The 18,414-nt window shown below is 48.2% G+C and overlaps 1 protein-coding gene across 1 annotated transcript; it reads left to right on the top strand.

Moving 5' to 3' along the window:
- The first annotated feature begins 16,735 nt into the window (after positions 1-16,735).
- On the top strand, positions 16,736-17,826 carry S100A8 (S100 calcium binding protein A8). The gene is made up of 3 exons (XM_027095080.1): positions 16,736-16,848; positions 17,314-17,476; positions 17,627-17,826. The coding sequence occupies exons 2-3, from the start codon at positions 17,336-17,338 to the stop codon at positions 17,753-17,755; spliced, it is 270 nt and encodes an 89-aa protein (XP_026950881.1). The 5' UTR covers positions 16,736-16,848; positions 17,314-17,335; the 3' UTR covers positions 17,756-17,826.
- The last annotated feature ends 588 nt before the right edge of the window (positions 17,827-18,414 follow it).

Below are 18,414 nucleotides of genomic sequence, written 5' to 3'. Positions count from 1 at the left end.
GATGATGGCCATTCTGACTGGTGTGAGATGATATTTCATTGTAGTTTTGGTTTGCATTTCTCTAATGATTAATGATGTTGAGCATTCTTTCATGTGCTTGTTGGCAGTCTGTATATCTTCTTTGGAGAAATGTCTATTTAGGTCTTCTGCCCATTTTTGGATTGGGTTGTTTGTTTTTTTGTTATTGAGCTGCATGAGGTGCTTGTAAAAATTAATCCTTTGTCAGTAGCTTCATTTGCAAATATTTTCTCCCATTCTGAGGGTTGTCTTTTGGTCTTGTTTATGGTTTCCTTTGCTGTGCAAAAGTTTTGAAGTTTCATTAAGTCCCATTTGTTTAATTTTGTTTTTATTTCCATTTCTCCAGGAGGTGGGTCAAAAAGGATCTTTCTGTGATTTATGTCATAGACTGTTCTGTCTATGTTTTCCTCTAAGAGTTTGATAGTTTCTGGCCTTACATTTAGGTTTTTAATCCATTTTGAGCTTATTTTTGTGTATGGTGTTAGGGAGTGATCTAATCTCATACTTTTACATGTACCTGTCCAGTTTTCCCAGCACCACTTATTGAAGAGTCTGTCTTTTCTCCACTGTACATTCCTGCCTCCTTTATCAAAGATAAGGTGACCATATGTGCATGGGTTTATCTCTGGGCTTTCTATCCTGTTCCATTGATCTATCTTTCTGTTTTTGTGCCAGGACCATAATGTCTTGATTACTGTAGCTTTGTAGTATAGTCTGAAGTCAGGGAGCCTGATTCCTCCAGCTCCGTTTTTCGTTCTCAAGGTTGCTTTGGCTATTTGGGGTCTTTTGTGTTTCCATACAAATTGTGAAATTTTTTGTTTTAGTTCTGTGAAAAATGCCAGTGGTAGTTTGATAGGGATTGCATTGAATCTGTAGATTGCTTTGTGTAGTAGAGTCATTTTCACAATGTTGATTCTTCCAATCCAAGAACATGGTATATCTCTCCATCTATTTGTATCATCTTTAATTTCTTTCATCAGTGTCTTATAATTTTCTGCATACAGGTCTTTTGTTTTCTTAGGTAGGTTTATTCCTAGATATTTTATTCTTTTTGATGCAATGGTAAATGGGAGTGTTTTCTTGATTTCACTTTCAGATTTTTCATCATTAGTGTATAGGAATGCCAGAGATTTCTGCGCATTAATTTTGTATCCTGCTACTTTACCAAATTCATTGATTAGCTCTAGTAGTTTTCGGGTAGCATCTTTAGGATCCTCTATGTATAGTATCATGTCATCTGCAAACAGTGACAGCTTTACTTCTTCTTTTCCGATTTGGATTCCTTTTATTTCCTTTTCTTCTCTGATTGCTGTGGCTAAAAGTTCCAAATCTATGTTGAATAAGAGTGGTGAGAGTGGGCAACCTTGTTTTGTTTCTGATCTTAGTGGAAATGCTTTCAGTATTTCACCATTGAGAGTGATGTTGGCTGTGGGTTTGTCATATATAGCCTTTATTATGTTGAGGAAAGTTCCCTCTGTGCCTACTTTCTGCAGGGTTTTTATCATAAATGGGTGTTGAATTTTGTTGAAAGTTTTCTCTGCATGTATTGAGAAGATCATATGGTTTTTCTCCTTCAATTTGTTAATATGGTGTATCACATTGATTGATTTGCATATATTGAAGAATCTTTGCATTCCTGGAATAAACCCCACTTGATCATGGTGTGTGATCCTCTTAATGTGCTGTTGGATTCTGTTTGCTAGTATTTTGCTAGGATTTTTGCATCTATGTTCATCAGTGATATTGGCCTGTAGTTTTCTTTCTTTGTGACATCCTTGTCTGGTTTTGGTATAAAGGTGATGGTGGCCTCGTAGAATGAATTTGGGAGTGTTCCTCCCTCTGCTATATTTTGGAAGAGTTTGAGAAGGATAGGTGTTAGCTCTTCTCTAAATGTTTGATAGAATTCGCCTGTGAAGCCATCTGGTCCTGGGCTTTTGTTTGTTGGAAGATTTTTAATCACAGTTTCAATTTCAGTGCTTGTGATTGGTCTGTTCATATTTTCTATTTCTTCCTGATCAGTCTTGGCAGGTTGTGCATTTGTAAGAATTTGTCCATTTCTTCCAGATTGTCCATTTTATTGGCATAGAGTTGCTTGTAGTAATCTCTCATGATCTTTTGTATTTCTGCAGTGTCAGTTGTTCCTTCTCCTTTTTCATTTCTAATTCTATTGATTTGAGTCTTGTCCCTTTTTTTCCTGATGAGTCTGGCTAATGGTTTATCAATTTAGTTTATCTTCTCAAAGAACCAGCTTTTAGTTTTATTGATCTTTGCTATCATTTCCTTCATTTCTTTTTCATTTAGTTCTGATCTGATCTTTATGATTTCTTTCCTTCTGCTAACTTTGGGGTTTTTTTGTTCTTCTTTGTCTAATTGCTTTAGGTGCAAGGTTAGGTTGTTTATTCGAGATGTTTCCTGTTTCTTAAGGTGGGCTTGTATTGCTATAAACTTCCCTCTTAGCACTGCTTTCGCTGCATCCCATAGGATTTGGGTCATCGTTTCTCCATTGTCTTTTTTTCTAGGTATATTTTTATTTCCTCTTTGATTTCTTCAGTGATCACTTCGTTATTAAGTAGTGTATTGTTTAGCCTCCATGTGTTTGTATTTTTTACAGATCTTTTCCTGTAATTGATATCTAGTCTCATAGCGTTGTGGTCGGAAAAGATAGTTAATAAAATTTCAATTTTCTTAAATTTACCAAGGCTTTGTTTGTGACCCAAGATATGACCTATCCTGGAGAATGTTCCATGAGCACTTGAGAAAAATGTGTATTCTGTTGTTTTTGGATGGAGTGTCCTATAAATATCAATTAAGTCCATCTTGTTTAATGTATCATTTAAAACTTGTGTTTCCTTATTTATTTTCATTATGGATGATCTGTCCATTGGTGAAAGTGGGGTGTTAAATTCCCCTAATATGAGCGTGTTACTGTTGATTTCTCCTTTTATGGCTGTGAGTATTTGCCTTATGTATTGAGGTGCTCCTATTTTGGGTGCATAAATATTTACAATTTTTATATCTTCTTCTTGGATTGATCCTTTGATCATTATGTAGTTTCCTTCTTTGTCTCTTCTAATAGTCTTTATTTTAAAGTCTATTTTGTCTGATATGAGAATTGCTACTCCAGCTTTCTTTTGGTTTCCATTTCTGTGAAATATCTTTTTCCATCCGCTTACTTTCAGTCGGTATGTGTGTCTAGGTCTGAAGCGGGTCTCTTGTAGACAGCATATATATGGGTCTTGTTTTTGTATCCATTCAGCCAATCTGTGTCTTTTGGTGGGAGCATTTAGTCCATTTACATATAAGGTAATTATCGATATGTATGTTCCTATTCCCATTTTCTAAATTGTTTTGGGTTCGTTATTGTAGGTCTTTTCCTTCTCTTGTGTTTCTTGCCTAGAGAAGTTCCTTTAGCATTTGTTGTAAAGCTGGTTTCGTGGTGCTGAACTCTCTCAACTTTTGCTTGTCTGTAAAGGTTTTAATTTCTCCATCAAATCTGAATGAGATCCTTGCTGGGTAGAGTAATCTTGGTTGCAGTTTTTTCTCTTTCATCACTTTAAATATGTCCTGCCACTCCCTTCTGGCTTGCAGAGTTTCTGCTGAAATATCAGCTGTTAACCTTATGGGGATTCCCTTGTGTGTTATTTGTTGATTTTCCGTTGCTGCTTTTAATATTTTTTCTTTGTTTTTAATTTTTGACAGTTTGATTAATATGTGTCTTGCCGTATTTCTCCTTGGATTTATCCTTATGGGACTCTCTGTGCTTCCTGGACTTGATTAACTATTTCCTTTCCCATATTAGGGAAGTTTTCAACTATAATCTCTTCAAATATTTTCTCAGTCCCTATCTTTTTCTCTTCTTCTGGGACCCCTATAATTCGAATGTTGGTGCGTTTAATGTTGTCCCAGAGGTCTCTGAGACTGTCCTCAGTTCTTTTCATTCTTTTTTCTTTATTCTGCTCTGCAGTAGTTATTTCCACTATTTCATCATCCAGGTCACTTATTCGTTCTTCTGCCTCAGTTATTCTGCTATTGATCCCATCTAGAGTATTTTTCATTTCATTTATTGTGTTGTTCATTGTTGTTTGTTTCATCTTTAGTTCTTCTAGGTCCTTGTTAAATGTTTCTTGCATTTTGTCTATTCTATTTCCAAGATTTTGGATCATCTTTACTATCATTATTCTGAATTCTTTTTCAGGTAGACTGCCTATTTCCTCTTCATTTGTTAGTTCTGGTGGGTTTTTATCTTGCTCCTTCATCTGCGGTGTGTTTTTCTGTCTTCTCATTTTGCTTATCTTACTGTGTTTGGGGTCTCCTTTTTGCAGGCTGCAGGTTCGTAGTTCCCGTTGTTTTTGGTGTCTGTCCCCAGTGGCTAAAGTTCGTTCAGTGGGTTGTGTAGGCTTCCTGGTGGAGGGGACTAGTGGCTGTGTTCTGGTGGATGAGGCTGGATCTTGTCTTTCTGGTGGGCAGGTCCACGTCTTTTGGTGTGTTTTGGGGTGTCTATGGCCTTATTATGATTTTAGGCAGCCTCTCTGCTAATGGGTGGGGATGTGTTCCTGTTTTGCTAGTTGTTTGGCATAGGGTGGGCAGCACTGTAGCTTGCTGGTCGTTGAGTGAAGCTGGGTGCTGGCATTGAGATGGAGATCTCTGTGAGATTTTCGCCATTTGATATTATGTGGAGCTGGGAGGTCTCTTGTGGACCAGTGTCCCTAATTTGGCTCTCCCACGTCAGAGGCATAACACTGACTCCTGGCTGCAGCAGCAAGAGCCTTTCATCCACATGGCTCAGAATAAAAGGGAGAAAATGTAGAGAGAAAGAATTAGTAGAAGTAGAAGAAAGAAAAAAGGAAGGAAGGAAGGAAGGAAGAAAGAAAGAAAGAAAGAAGGAAAGGAAAGAAGGAAAGAAAGAAAGAAAGGAGGGAGGGAGGGAGGGATGGTGGGAGGAAGGAAGGGAGGAAGGAGGGAAGGAAGGAAAAACGAAAGAAAGAAAGAAGATAAAGTAAAATAAAATAAAGTGTAATATAATAAAGTCATTAAATTAAAAAATAATTATTAAGAAAAAAATTTAAAAAAAGAAAAAAATGGACAGATAGAACCTTAGGACAAATGGTGGAAGAAAAGCTATACAGACAAAATCTCATATAGAAGCATACACATACACACTCACAAAAAGAGGAAAAGGGGAAAAAATCATAAATCTTGCTCTCAAAGTCCACCTCCTCAATTTGGGGTGATTTGTTGCCTATTCATGTATTCCACAGATGCAGGGTACATGAAGTTGATTGTGGAGCTTTAATCCGCTGCTTCTGAGGCTGCTGGGAGAGATTTCCCTTTCTCTTCTTTGTTCGCACAGCTCCCGGGGTTTAGCTTTGGATTTGGCCCCGCCTCTGTGCGTAGGTCGCCGAAGGGCGTCTCTTTTTTGCTCAGACAGGATGGGGTTAAAGGAGCCGCTGATTTGGGGGCTCTGGCTCACTCAGGCCGGGGGGGAGGGAGGGGCACAGAGTGCAGGGCGAGCCTGCGGCGTCAGAGGCCATCGTGACATTGCACCAGCCTGAGGTGCCGTGCGTTCTCCCGGGGCAGTTTTCCCTGGATCCCGGTACCCTGGCAGTGGCGGGCTGCACAGGCTTCCCGGAAGGGAGGTGTGGATAGTGACCTGTGCTCGCACAGAGGCTTCTTGTCGGCGGCAGCAGCAGCCTTAGCGTCTCCTGCCCGTCTCTGGGGTCCGCGCTGTTAGCCGCGGCTCGAGCCCGTCTCTGGAGCTCCTTTAAGCAGCGCTCTTAATCCCCTCTCCTCGCGCACCAGGAAACAAAGAGGGAAGAAAAAGTCTCTTGCCTCTTCGGCAGTTCCAGACCTTTTCCACGACTCCCTCCTGGCTAGCCGTGGTGCACTAACCCCTTCAGGCTGTGTTCACGCCGCCAACCCCAGTCCTCTCCCTGCGCTCCGACCAAAGCCCGAGTCTCAGCTCGCAGCCCCGTCCGCCCCGGCAGGTGAGCAGACAAGCCTCTTGGGCTGGTGAGAGCTCGTTGGCACCGATCCTCTGTGCGGGAATCTCCCCGCTTTACCCTCCGCACCCCTGTTGCTGTGCTCTCCTCCGCGGCTCCGAAGCTCCCCAACCCCGCCACCCACAGTCTCCGCCCGCGAAGGGGATTCCTAGTGTGTGGAAACATTTCCTCCTTCACAGCTCCCTCCCGCTGGTGCAGGTCCCGTCCCTATCCTTTTGTCTCTGTTTATTCTTTTTTCTTTTGCCCTACTCAGGTACCTGGGCTCTTTCTTGCCTTTTGGGAGGTCTGAGGTCTTCTGCCAGCGTTCAGTAGGTGTTCTGTAGGAGTTGTTCCACGTGTAGATGTATTTCTGGTGTATCTGTGGGGAGGAAGGTGATCTCCGCGTCTTACTCTTCCGCCATCTTCCCCTCGTCTCTCTATCAGCTACTTTCTATGCACAGGATAAAGTTGCAGCTCTAGCTCGGCACACAGGGCCCTTCGCATTTTGTCTCCATCCCACCTCTCCAGCCCTGTTTCTTCCAGCTTGTCATGATGTACCCTGTGGACTTCATCCCCTAAGCAGGCCACTCTCTCTCATGCCCCTGAGCCTTTGTCCATGCTGTTTCCTCTGTCTGGAGTGCCTGGTCCTCCATGCGCCTCCTTGCAACCAAATTTTCAAGTGCCGTGACAAATAGCATCACCCTAAGGAAATCTTCCTCACCTTTCCAGGCAGAAGGTGCTCCTTGGGTGCCCAGGGTACCCTGTTCATGCCACTAAATTAGTAGTGTTCACAGTGCTTCTTGCCGGTGTGTGACTCTGTCCCCTCCACACATCCCCATCCTGTGAGCCGGCCCCATGTCTTACTCTTATTGCCTAGAGAGGGCCAGGTGCTCGAGAAATATTTGTTGGATGAGTGAATGTGCTTCATGACTGTGGAGTCTGGGGGTTCGCTAGTTGGGGGAAGACATCCCAGGAAGATGTATTTAAGTTGTGTGTCTGACTCCACCCAAGCCCTGGAGCTGGGATGATGAACTCTGAGGCAGGAAGATGGATAACAAGATCTTCTGTGGTTCTGAGATGTCTCAGGCCAGGTGCTAAGGGCAGGTGGGTCCCTGAAACTGACTGAGTTAATTGTAGGAGGCAAGTGTCACGTGATGGCATCTCAGGGATGCAATTTAGACTCAGTCATGCTGCCAGGAACCTGCGGAGAGTCACAGCACTGGCTGCCATAATTGGAGGCACCGTGGATGGGCAGCATGCGGGACTGGGTGGTGGAGCCTGTGCTCCCACAACTGCCTCCTTCCTGAGCACAGGGGAATCTCTAGGATAAAACACAGATTGGGACGGTGGATTCGCAGCAGCCCCAGCCCAGCAGTGACTGACGTCAGCACCCCGTCCAAGAGAGCTGTAGGGGTGGGTCCAGGAAAGCAGAGAGGGGCTGCTTACCCATTTTGGAGGATGTGTGCCGTATAGATGGATGTCCCAACAGCATAACTGTGGCCCCGAAGGGGTTAAGGGCCCAAAATTATAAGCATGTCTTTGGGGTTGTTCCCAAAGGCATTGGTTGAATCTAGCTGGAGGTGGTCATTTGTGTGATTTGGGGAAATTTACTTAACGTCTCTGGATTTCATTTCCTCCTCAGGAAAATGAGGGAATGATGCCTCCTTTACAAGGTCATTGTGAGGATTACATGGGATGCTGTATATAAGGGGCTTCTCCCAGTGCTTGGCTGGCTCTGTAAGAGTTGGAACCAGTTGTCGTGAGTCTTATCTGCCCAGAATCCAAGGAGGACAGCTGACCCGACAGGATAGCCCTGCCTCCCGAAAACAGGGATCTCATCTCCAAAAGAAGTGGGGAGTGGGGGGTTGAGGGCATCTGTCCCTCACCTGTGCAGAACACCGGGATGGGGCTTCAGGGGGATGGGAGAGGCTGCAGTGCCCCCGCCTGCCCCCGCCACTGGGCACTGAACAGCGTCAGCGCACAGAAGCTATGGGAGGCCGCGGGGCCATGCAGATGGCACACAGACTCCTTCAGAGAGGGTCACGGCAGGGGTAGGAGAAAGATGGGGATCCCTGTGCAGTCTGTATTCAACCAAGAAAGGAAAACAACATTTGAGCAGGCCTGGGCTTTGGGATGGTGTAATTATTTCAATATTCTGTTTGTGGTACAAAATAGTCTATGGTAGTGGGGATCTTGCCTTCTCAAGAGGTTTAAAAATATTTCCACTGGAAAACACCATCTTGCTTCGAAGAGTCTAGTGTTTTCTCATTCTTGATTTTGGGGACTCCTAAGCTGAGGGCAGGGTTGGGGGGTGGAGAACACAGCTCCCGTCCCCTGGAAGACTCCTGTCTCAGGGAAGGGACAGAGCCCTGTCCTAAGAGTTCACGGCAAAGTTTCCTGCAGGGCAGGGACTCTGAGCCAAGTTTGCAAGGGGTCAGATGGAGGGCAGGGAGGACTCCTGAGACAGGTTGGGCAGAGGATTCTTGGAGGAAGTGCCCACCTCCTGTGGCCTGGCCTCAGTGTGGCCTGCTGTGCTGTGCTCTCCCCCAGATTCTCCACTGTCCCCTGCTGCTCCCCCGCTGCATCTCCAGAGCTGCCCCTGTGCTGGGCCCAGGCCTAGCCACCATGACAGACACACCAGTGGAAGAATCCCTCTTCCAAATCATCCACTGCTACCACCAGTATGCGGCCCGGGAGGGGGACTTGGAGACCCTGTCCCTGGAGGAGTTGAAGGCCCTACTCATGGACAACGTGCCCCGCTTTGTGGAGACCTTGGTGTGTGGGGTCTGAGGTCGGGTGGGGATGAAGTAGGGGGTTGGTTGTGGGGTTGGAAGTGACTGGTGAGAGTGCAGGTACAGCTGTCTCCCAAGAGCATTTCCACCTAGGGGAGGGGGCTTGAGGGAGGGTGGAGGGCAGGATCTGTGGTGGGGGGAACGTGGCCCAGCCCAGCCTTATTTTCTGTCTTTCCCTGTCCTGAAACTTCCTGCCTGAAACTTAGTCCTAACCCCAAACCTGTTTATTCTTCTGCCTGACCTGCTTCTGGTGAGAACGGGTCCTAAATCTTCCCTCTGCCCACAGGCCAGTTCAATCAGCGCCTGGCCCCAGGACTGCCCTTCTCCTGGGGTTTGCACAAGCCGCTCCCCGCTTCCCCCCGGAACCCAGCCTTGGCTCAATCACCCTCTGCAGGCCGATGCATCTCCTCTGTCATCAGGCCCAGCCCCATGATTACTGGGCTCCTTGGGGACTGCAAGGCCGGTGGAGTGTCTGTGGGGTGCTGCCCTCGGCCCTTGGTGCCCAGCCCCGGCGGGGTCTCTGGACTGTTGTGTCCAGAGGACTTCAGGTCGTGCCTGACTCAAGGCCCTGCATTCCAGGAGAGGCACCTCCTCTGGTCACTTCTTGTGTCCCCTGACTGCCTTTGGAAAACGTCAGAGGAGGCAGACTTGCCCTCAGTTTATTGGAGTGTAGCCATGAGGATCACTAAGGCAGGGGCTAGGGTGACTTTTTAGTCCCTGTTTCTAGGGAGACCTTTTTCTTTCCAGGGCCAGTTGTTTATGTCGTGGGGCAGGGCAAGGACCCTCAGACCCTGCACTCGGGGGCTCACAGGGCAGACATAGCAGCCTGGGCAGGGGGCTGAGATGAGGGAAGCCGGGGTGAGCCTGCCCAAGGCCGTAGGCCTCCAGTTCCCCGGGTCAACCAGCTTTGCAGAGGAGATAAGATTATAAGAAGTAGATGGTGGGGCAGTGGGGGAGTTGGAGGGGGAGACCTGCCATGAGGATGAAGGTCGCCCCCAGGCCCACAGCTGCTTACGGCTGCAGCGACGTCCTTCCTGGAAGCTTTCTGAGAACGTCACGCCGGCTTCCCCATGCCCACAGCCAAAGCCTGTTGAAAGCTGCCTCACCCACACTGCCGAGCGCTCCACCTTGTCCTCACCTGCCCTCTGACCCCTGGCTGTCCCTTCCACTTCAAATGCTCCTTTCCTCCCTACACCATCCCCAGTTCTCAGCCCTGAGGGCCACCTCCTCTGGGACATCCTGGCCAGCTCCGGGGCCCACGGCTCTGGCCTTTCCCTTGATCTACCCCTTCCATAGGTGACATGGGCCCAGTGTCATAAACAGTTCCTGGGCCGCTGCCACAGCATGCAGACATGTGACCCCACCTGGTGCTGGCCCTGCAGCAGTGCTGGAGACGCAGACACGAGGGGCGGTGGGCTCTGCCCTGGGAGCTCCCAGTGTGGAGGAGGTGGGCACAGCTCTCCACCCCGAAGCCCCTGGGCTGGACTGTCCCTGCAGGGGAGACAGGCTTAAACAGCCTCCGATGGTGGACGAATGTGGATTGTGTTGTGGGGTGTGCAGTCAGCCAGCAAATGGAGCCCTGCCCGCACCCTCTGTCTCCCATGCAGCCCCAGGTCCAGTTAGCTGAGGTGCCCACCATGCCGCTGCCTCTTTGGCCGGATTCTGCCGCATAGGCTGTCCTGGCCACTGACTGTTTGAGTGAGGATCTATGTCCTGCAAGCCCCCTCCAGGCAGGGCCAGGCCACAGTCCCCCACCCTGTCCTCCCACCGGCAGGCAGCGGAGGGCCTGGCCATTGCTGCGGAGCGATGCCTGGGTGCGTGGTTGACCCTCTGTCCACCCCTCAGGGCCGGAAGGAGCCGTATTCCATCATGGAGTTGTTCCGGGTGGCAGACTAGAACAAGGACAACCAGATCTGCTTTGAGGAGTTCCTCTACCGCTTGGGCAAGCTGCTGAAGGACTACCATCCGCAGTAGCACCAGCAGCTGTGCACCAGGCACAGCGCCCAACAGACTCTATCAAGGGGAGCAAAGGCAGCCTCCCCACAGGGGCCAGCTGTGGAGCAGGCGCGACCTGGCTACGGGCAGCTGAAGGGACAGCTCTGCCGTGTGTGTCTGTGGTAAGGACAGCTGTGAAGGAGAGAATAAAGCAACTTCGTAAACATTTCGGGATGTTGTTGAGTTCCTGGTTCTGGGCATCTGCTGCAGGTCCAGAAAGAGGAGGTTTGGTCCTACTTTGAGGATCATCCGTTTTGGGTGAGAGACAGCCCCTGCCCCCAGGAGCCCCTGTCTGAGCAGAGAGACAGAGCCCCTGCCCTCAGCTTTCAGTCTGAGAGCAAGTAGTCTCTTCTCTTGGGGAGCTGGGTCCTTGACAAGGAAGCCAGGCCTCACCAGTGATGTTCTGATCAGTCATTCACTACACACACATGACTGAATACGAGTTAGGAGGGCAGAAGTTCTTCCAACTTCAAAAGAGAGTCCCAACAATGGCGCAGCAGCCTGGGCCTGGGAAGGGGCCAGGACAGGGAGGGGAAGATGACACTGGTAACTGACATCGGGTGGTAGGTCTGGGCCAGCCTGGGAGGGGAGATTGTGAGGTGGATTTTTCCCACTATGAGTTAGAGATGGGGTCAGGGGCAAAGCCAGCAATGCAGCCTTTCAAAGGGAAGAGTGGAGTGGGACGTGGGTGACTGTCAATCAGGGAAGGCTTCCTGGAGAAGAGGAGGGTTTGATGTGGTTTTTACTAAGAAAAAAATGATGAAGGATGCGGGTGTTTTTCTGAATCTGGGCTATTTGTGACTCCCTGATCCCTCCCTGCTGAGACGGGCCCCTGCCTTGTTTCTGCGTTGTTTGTTTTTGTCTCTCCCTGGGAGCCCACGAATCTGATGCAGAATCTCTTGGGGAGGTCTCCTCTGCCTTTAAGCCCTAGCTGGGTCCTTCTTGGCAGGTTTATTCTCTGAGGATGGTCTGAGGACCCACGTCCCGAGCGCATTGTGATAGAAGAATAATGGGTAATCATCTGTGTTGCTCCCCTGTGTAGATGATTGGGGGTGTCATCTAAGGGACTTGGTTTGGTTCCCTTTGCCAACTGGGTCTGTGAACCAAACATGGGGCGCAGTGCTCTGCAGGCCGAGCCAGGGACCTTTGTTCTTGATCAGTGGAGCTTGGAAGCAGGCCTGCCATGGATGCCCGTCCACGCTTGCCAATCCCCAGTGCTCGCCTTTTAAAAGTCAGCAGCCCCCCTCCCCCATTTCCGTCTGGACTTCCCCTGTGGAGGTGTCTGTCCTGCTGCATGGAGGTGTGTTGCTGCCTGTGTCCTCCGCCAAGACAGGCACCACGTCCTGTTGTCTCCGTGTCCCGCACAGGGCCCGGCATTGTCACACACAGCATGCTCAGGGAGGGAGTGATGCAGGGATGGTGCCTGCTGATTGGAATCCCATGACCCAGGTCTGTGTTGCCTCCTGCAGGTCGCTTAGTCACGTCCAGAGACTTGGAGACAGTTGGCCTGGTGACTCAGGACAGCCTTGCCCGGGGCCCAGGTGGGTCTTCCTTGCCTGTCTCACCTGAAATGTGTTGTGTTCTACAGGCTTTGAGTATGAAGGGGCGGCTCAGCCCATTCCTCCTGCCCCTCCCCGGAGGGTTTCTCCACCGACCCTGCGGGCTCTCTCCACATTTCCTTAGCCACGGGCAAGAGCCTGGTATTGGGACACGCAGCTGGGACTGAGCTATTTCTCGTAAACAGGTCTAGGTTCCGCTCCCCAGTGGTTGCCCCATGTCTGTCAGTCTGATTACAGGAGCTGTCTTTTCCCCCATGTGCTTACCCAATTCCTGACACCCTCTCCTGCCGGGTCAGCTCAGCCTGGTCCTGCTCTCCTTGAGGTTCCCAAGGCTGCCTGTCCAGGGGGAGCATCTCTGGGGGCAGCATTTCATGGCCTTGCTGGTCAGCAGGCTCCATGGACAAGCACATGAGGCTGGAGGGGGTCATGGCTCATGTCTCCCTTGCTGGACCTGGGGCTTTGTTTTCCTTCCTTTCTGGATGAAGAAAGCTGTCTCCACAGGGACATTCTCAGGGGAGTGGCTTCAAGGAAGGCATCTCCCAAGGGGTCTAGGGTCTGGGAAAAACATCATCTTCATCAACCTCACCATCAACCCCCTTGAAAGAGGTCAGCATGAGCTCCATGCCGGGCTAGTGAACAAAGCCGAAATAGAATCTCAGAAAAAGTGACCCTGTTGTTCTAAAGTGTGCTTTTTGGCACCTAAGCACCAACACAAAGCAGAATGCATGCCCAGAGGACCTTAGGTGACTCCCCGTGCCTCAGTTTTCTCATCTGTCACATAGGGATAATTGTACCTGTGATGTCCATTTCACAGGGTTATCAAAAGAGTTAGTGGATGTAAAAACACTTTGAAAATATGATGCGCTATTTGGGGTAAGATGGTATTGTGCCAGGTCATATAGAAGGGGCCTGGCAAATAATAGGTATGCACCAACTGCTTGACCATTGGCTGAAAACGTGTCATATTAGATGTCGGAAACAGCCCTATTTTCCTGTCAAGAGGTTGACTAGCCAAGGAAGGTAGACGGCATTTGGTTGATGGATCTATATGCTGTCTTGTTCCAAAAACCACTTAAAGTGGCTGGGTATGACCAAGGGAATTTTTGCATTGGGTAAGGGCTAGATCGATGTTCAATTTGCATTCACTTATCCCCTCAGTAAGTATTAACTGAGCCCCTAGTAGGCACCAGGCCCCGGGATGCGATGTGGTTTCTGCTCTAAAGGGGCTCCCAGACCTAAAGAAAAGACAGACAATAAACAGATGAACCCTAATACAGCAGGGCAAATGCTGTGATGCAGAAGGGTTTGGTAGCATGGAGGAGAGAAGAATTAACTCCGTGTTGATAAGGGTGGGGGAAGGAGAGTCAGGGATGGATGAGAGCAGATGATGCCTGGGCTGGGGCAGGAAGGATGAGGATGACTTTAATGGCAAAGAGACATTCCAGGCAGGTGCAGAAAGTAGATGCTGTCACAGCGGGTCATAAGCCGCCTAAGTCTTTTGATGCACCAAATGTTGTATCTCTGTGGGCCTCAGCTTCCTCTTCTGTAAAGTGGGAATTATGATAGAACATAACTCATAGGATTACTGTGAGGATTAAATGGTCTGATGTAAGTAAAGCACTTGCAATGATTCCTGGTGTATGGTAAGAACCCAGTAAATACTAGCTATTATTTTGCTATTTGTTCTTATTGATTGTTGTTGCTGTTATAGTATATGCCAGGCACTGTGCTGGGTCCCAGGGAGGCAGAGGTGGATGAGCCAGTTTGGGTCCTCGAAGGTTCACAGCCCAGCTGGGGAATCAGACATATTTACAGAGCAGTAATCACGCTGTACACTCACACAGTGCTTGCTTACTATGCGCTGCTTTAAGTACTTCACATATTTTTTTTGTGTGTGTAAACTTTAATTAAAATATAATGCAAATTAATGAAAGCCCACAAATCATAAATATTTTTCATCTATTATTAATCCTCACAACAACACTATCAGGTAGATTTTATTTTTTTTTAGGTGGAAGCGTTTCGAATTTTAAAATATTTTAAATTGTGATAATATACAAATAACATAAAATTTACCATTGTAACCATTTCTAAGTGTCCAGTTCAGTTGTGTTAAGTGTACTCACATTGTTGTGCACCCAATCTCCAGAACCCTCATCATCTCGCAACTGAAACTCTGCACCCAATAAACAATAACTCCCGCCCTCCCTCTCCTCCTAGACCCTGGCAATCACCATTCTACTTTCTGTCTCTATGAGTTTGACTACTCCAGGTACCTCATATAAGTGGAATTATACAGTATTTGTCTTTTTGTGTCTGTCTTATTTCACTTAGCATAATGTCCTCAAGGTTACCTATGTTGTATCATGTGTCAGGACTTCTTTCCTTTTTAAAGGCTGAATAATATTCCATTGCATGTATATACCACACTTATTTATCCATTCATCTGTGGATGGACACTTGGGTTGCTTCCACATTTTGGCTATTGTGAATAATGCTTCTGTGAACATGGGTGTACAAATATCTTTTTGAGACTGCTTTCAATTATTTTGGGTATATACCCAGAAGTGGAATTGCTGGATCATATGGTAATTCTGTTTTTAATTTTTTGAGGAACCACCATACTTTTTTCCACAGTGGTTGCACTATTTTACATTCCCACCAGCAGTACACAAGGGTTCCAATTTCTCCACATCCTTTTCAATACTTGTTATTTTCTGTCTTTGTTGACAGCAGACATTCTAATGGGTGTGAGGTGGTATCTCATTGTGGTTTTGATTTGCCTTCCCTAATGATTAGTGAGGTGGAGCATCTTTTCCTGTGATTATGGGTCATTTGTATATCTCCTTTGGAGAAATGTCTATTCAAGACATTTGCCCAGTTTTCAGTTGGGCTGTTTGTTTTTTTTGGAGTTGAGTTGTAGGCTTTCTGTATTCTGGATATTAATCCCTTCTCAGATATATGATTTGCAAATATTCTCTCCTATTCTGTAGGCTGAGGGTAGACTCTATTTTTAATCTCTACTTAATAACTGATGTAACTAAAGCACAGAGAGGGTAAGTAATTAGCCCTAGGTCACACAGCTATAAAGTTAATGACAAAATGGAGCCCAAAGGGCTGTAGAAACATGGAGAGAGAGGCTAATCCTATCTACTTCCCCTAGGAGGCAGTGATGGCCTAGGCCTTGGGAGAGCACAGGGTAAATATTTGTTGAATGCATGAAGGAAGGAGAGAGGGGAGGAGTTTTCTCAGCAGAGTCATGTTCTTGTCAGATCACACTCTGGGAGCCTGATGCTCTGGGATCCGGTCTGGGCTTTGACACATCTGCACTGGGAAACTCTGGAGGAACCACTTCACCTTCCTGGGGGCTTGACTTCTGTGTGTGTAGACTGAGTGGGCTCTGCCCCGCCTTCCTGATAGGCATGTTCTGAGTATATTAATAGGTTATGTGAGTCTGAAGGGCTTTGTAGCAAGAGAAATGCACCACAAATCTTCAGTGTTGGAAACCAGTTCATCTGAGTGGCATTTTGTTGGGTGGGAGAGGGACTTGGTCCTCCTGAAATGGGGGGGAATTGGCCACCTCCTCTTCTCCTCCTGGACACGAAGCACTTCTGCCTTCTCCAAAGATGCCCTCCTTCTCCCACCCCCACCCCTCATGGTCTGGTTCCTCTTCAGCCCAGGCTCCTGGGGTCAGAGGCACACAATCATCCCAGAGAGGGTTGAAGGGTCCCTGCTGTTCATGCAGAGGCTCAGTGCCTCATGCATACAGAGGGACCCCAAGCCAGCTTCCGTCTCCTGGGGCACAGTGCACCCCCAGCTTCACAGAGCAGGAGCGTTGTGAAGGGGTAGGGGCAGCAGCAAAGAAACTGATTTAGGCCTTAGCAGCAGACGTCCCCACCAAGTCCAGCCACACACAAAACAGCAGTAGAAATACTCCACCTTTCATTACTAAAATCCAGCAGCCATGACAAGTGTTCTTAACCTTTCAGGGGCCTTTGGACCCTTTTGAGAATGTGATGAAAGCTATGGAGGAATGAGCTTATACTCATGCACTCAAAATGATGCACTCAACTTCAGTTCCATTTCTGAGATGCACAGACTGGCCACTAGCCATGGGAATAGCCACAGCAACCGTGGGAAGGACTCAGAAGTGGGCATCCTGGTTGACCAAGCCAGGGGTTGCTAGCAGCTTACAAGAGGAGTCCTCACCATGCCGTCTTCCTGATTTCTCCTGCTGTGCATCCCTGCCTGGCAAAAACCTTCCTCCTTCTACCTTTCCTGTGCTCCCCCCACACCGCTCCAAGCTCCACGTCAGAACTTTTCATTCTGTGCAGTGATTGCCCCACTCACCTTGTTGGGAAACCAGAGGCTGTAGCAATCCTCAAAGGGAGCAGCTGCCTGTGAGTGGTCTGAGGTCCTGGGCAGCTGGCCAAGCCTCGTTGCTATAAAAGGGAGCCGACACTCAGCCCTGCATATCTTTTGTCAACTCTGTTTTGGGGAGGCCTGGTAAGTGGAACTGCCCCAGTCTGTCCCACACTTTGGGCTTCCCCTGGGGAGGGCTGAGGAGTGCAGCAGCCTTCTCTGAGGAGGGGAGAGAAAGCTTGGGGAGGTCTGGACTGAGTCCAGGGCTCCCGGAAGAGAAGCGTTAGCCAGGGCTGAAGAAGGAGCCGGGTGCTCTAGTATTTTTGGGTGAGGGCACGTTTGATTCCCAAGCTGGGCCCTTCCTGGGAAGCGGCTGGGGGCATGGGGAGAGCTGGCAGTAACTGTGTGTGTGTGTATATATACCCTGCTTCCTTCCACATCCTCATCCACGTCGTCCCCCACTTCCCATCATAGCCGTAGCCCTATGCTGGGTTTAGTTATCTGGATGGTACCATCCAGGGCAGAGCCATCCCTTGGAGTATGAGCCTTCAGAGTGTCCCCCTAGGCACCCTCCCCATGTCGGGGTTGCCTGTGTGCTCTGTCTTCCAGGTAGGGCAAATCCTTGGGCACTATGCTGACGGACCTGGAGACTGCCATGAACTCCCTCATTGAGGTCTACCACAAGTACTCCCTGGTGAAAGGGAATTACCACGCCATCTATAGGGATGACTTGAAGAAATTGTTAGAGACGGAGTGTCCTAAGTTTATGACGGTGAGGAGGGGCTGGGTGTGGTCGGGGTTCTCTGCTCGGCTCTGATGACGCCCTGGGTCACTGGTCCCTGGCGTTGCCCTGTGCAGACAGCCATGCCTCAGGTTCCCTGAGATCTTTACACCCTGGCTTCTTTCTCTCCAATCTTCACAGAAAAAGGATGTAGGCACCTGGTTCAAAGAGTTGGACATCAATGAGGATGGTGCACTTAACTTCCAGGAGTTCCTCTCACTGGTAATAAAGGTGGGCCTGGCAGCCCATGAAGACATTCACAAAGAATAACAGAGCTATAGAGCCCTGGGTCTGGTCCCCTGGACTTGTCCCCTCAGAGTAATAAAGTAACTGATCCCTCAGGCCTCTCTTGGTTTCTTGCTTTTCTCTTGCGGAAGGAGGCTCCTGGGGGTTGGAGGGAGGGTTGGAAAACCCAAGGAAGAAAAACAAACCTCTGTTGCCTCCACTCCCCATCTCTCACGAGCCCTGTGTGCTTACTGCTTGTCACCTTTCTTCCCCGTGTTCTCCCTAAATGATTCCCAAGGCTCTTCCAGCCCCACGGTCCTGAGTCATGGGTTCCATTGACTTAAGGATTCTACAGAGTCCAACACACTATAGCTGTTGATTTTCCTACTTGTTCCCAAATGGGTGATATGAGAACAGGGTGACGTAAGGAAAGCTCATAGTGTTCTCTAAGTTGTAATTTCCAGCTAATTATCTTAGATGTAACTTTTAGGAAATCAGGGAGATAACTATGTAGAAGTGTGTCTCTGTGTGTATGAGAGAAAGAGAGAGATTGATTCTATGTGTGGTGTGAATTTAGGTGGTTGCTTAGAGTTCTAACAAAGTAACACTAATAAGCCCCCTGGCTCTACACTTGTAATTTCTCCTTAAGAGATTTTGGAAGCTTTCCTTCTCTCTCCATTCCCAACCTCCTCCTAACTTGATTA

Source organism: Aethalodelphis obliquidens, unplaced genomic scaffold, assembly GCF_003676395.1.
Source record: "Aethalodelphis obliquidens isolate GAN/ISIS:26980383/991018 unplaced genomic scaffold, ASM367639v1 scaffold90, whole genome shotgun sequence".
Lineage (NCBI taxonomy): Eukaryota > Metazoa > Chordata > Mammalia > Artiodactyla > Delphinidae > Aethalodelphis > Aethalodelphis obliquidens.
The sequence above is the reverse complement of the archived record's forward strand: the minus strand, read 5'-3'. Positions and strand labels throughout refer to the sequence as shown.

What these genes read in the sequence shown, in the direction of transcription:
- S100A8 (XM_027095080.1), top strand. Translation starts at nt 17,336, where the DNA reads ATGCTGACGGACCTGGAGACTGCCATGAACTCCCTCATTGAGGTCTAC. An exon ending in AGTGTCCTAAGTTTATGACG is followed by an intron (nt 17,477 to 17,626) that starts GTGAGGAGGGGC and finishes CAATCTTCACAG; the next exon opens with AAAAAGGATGTAGGCACCTG.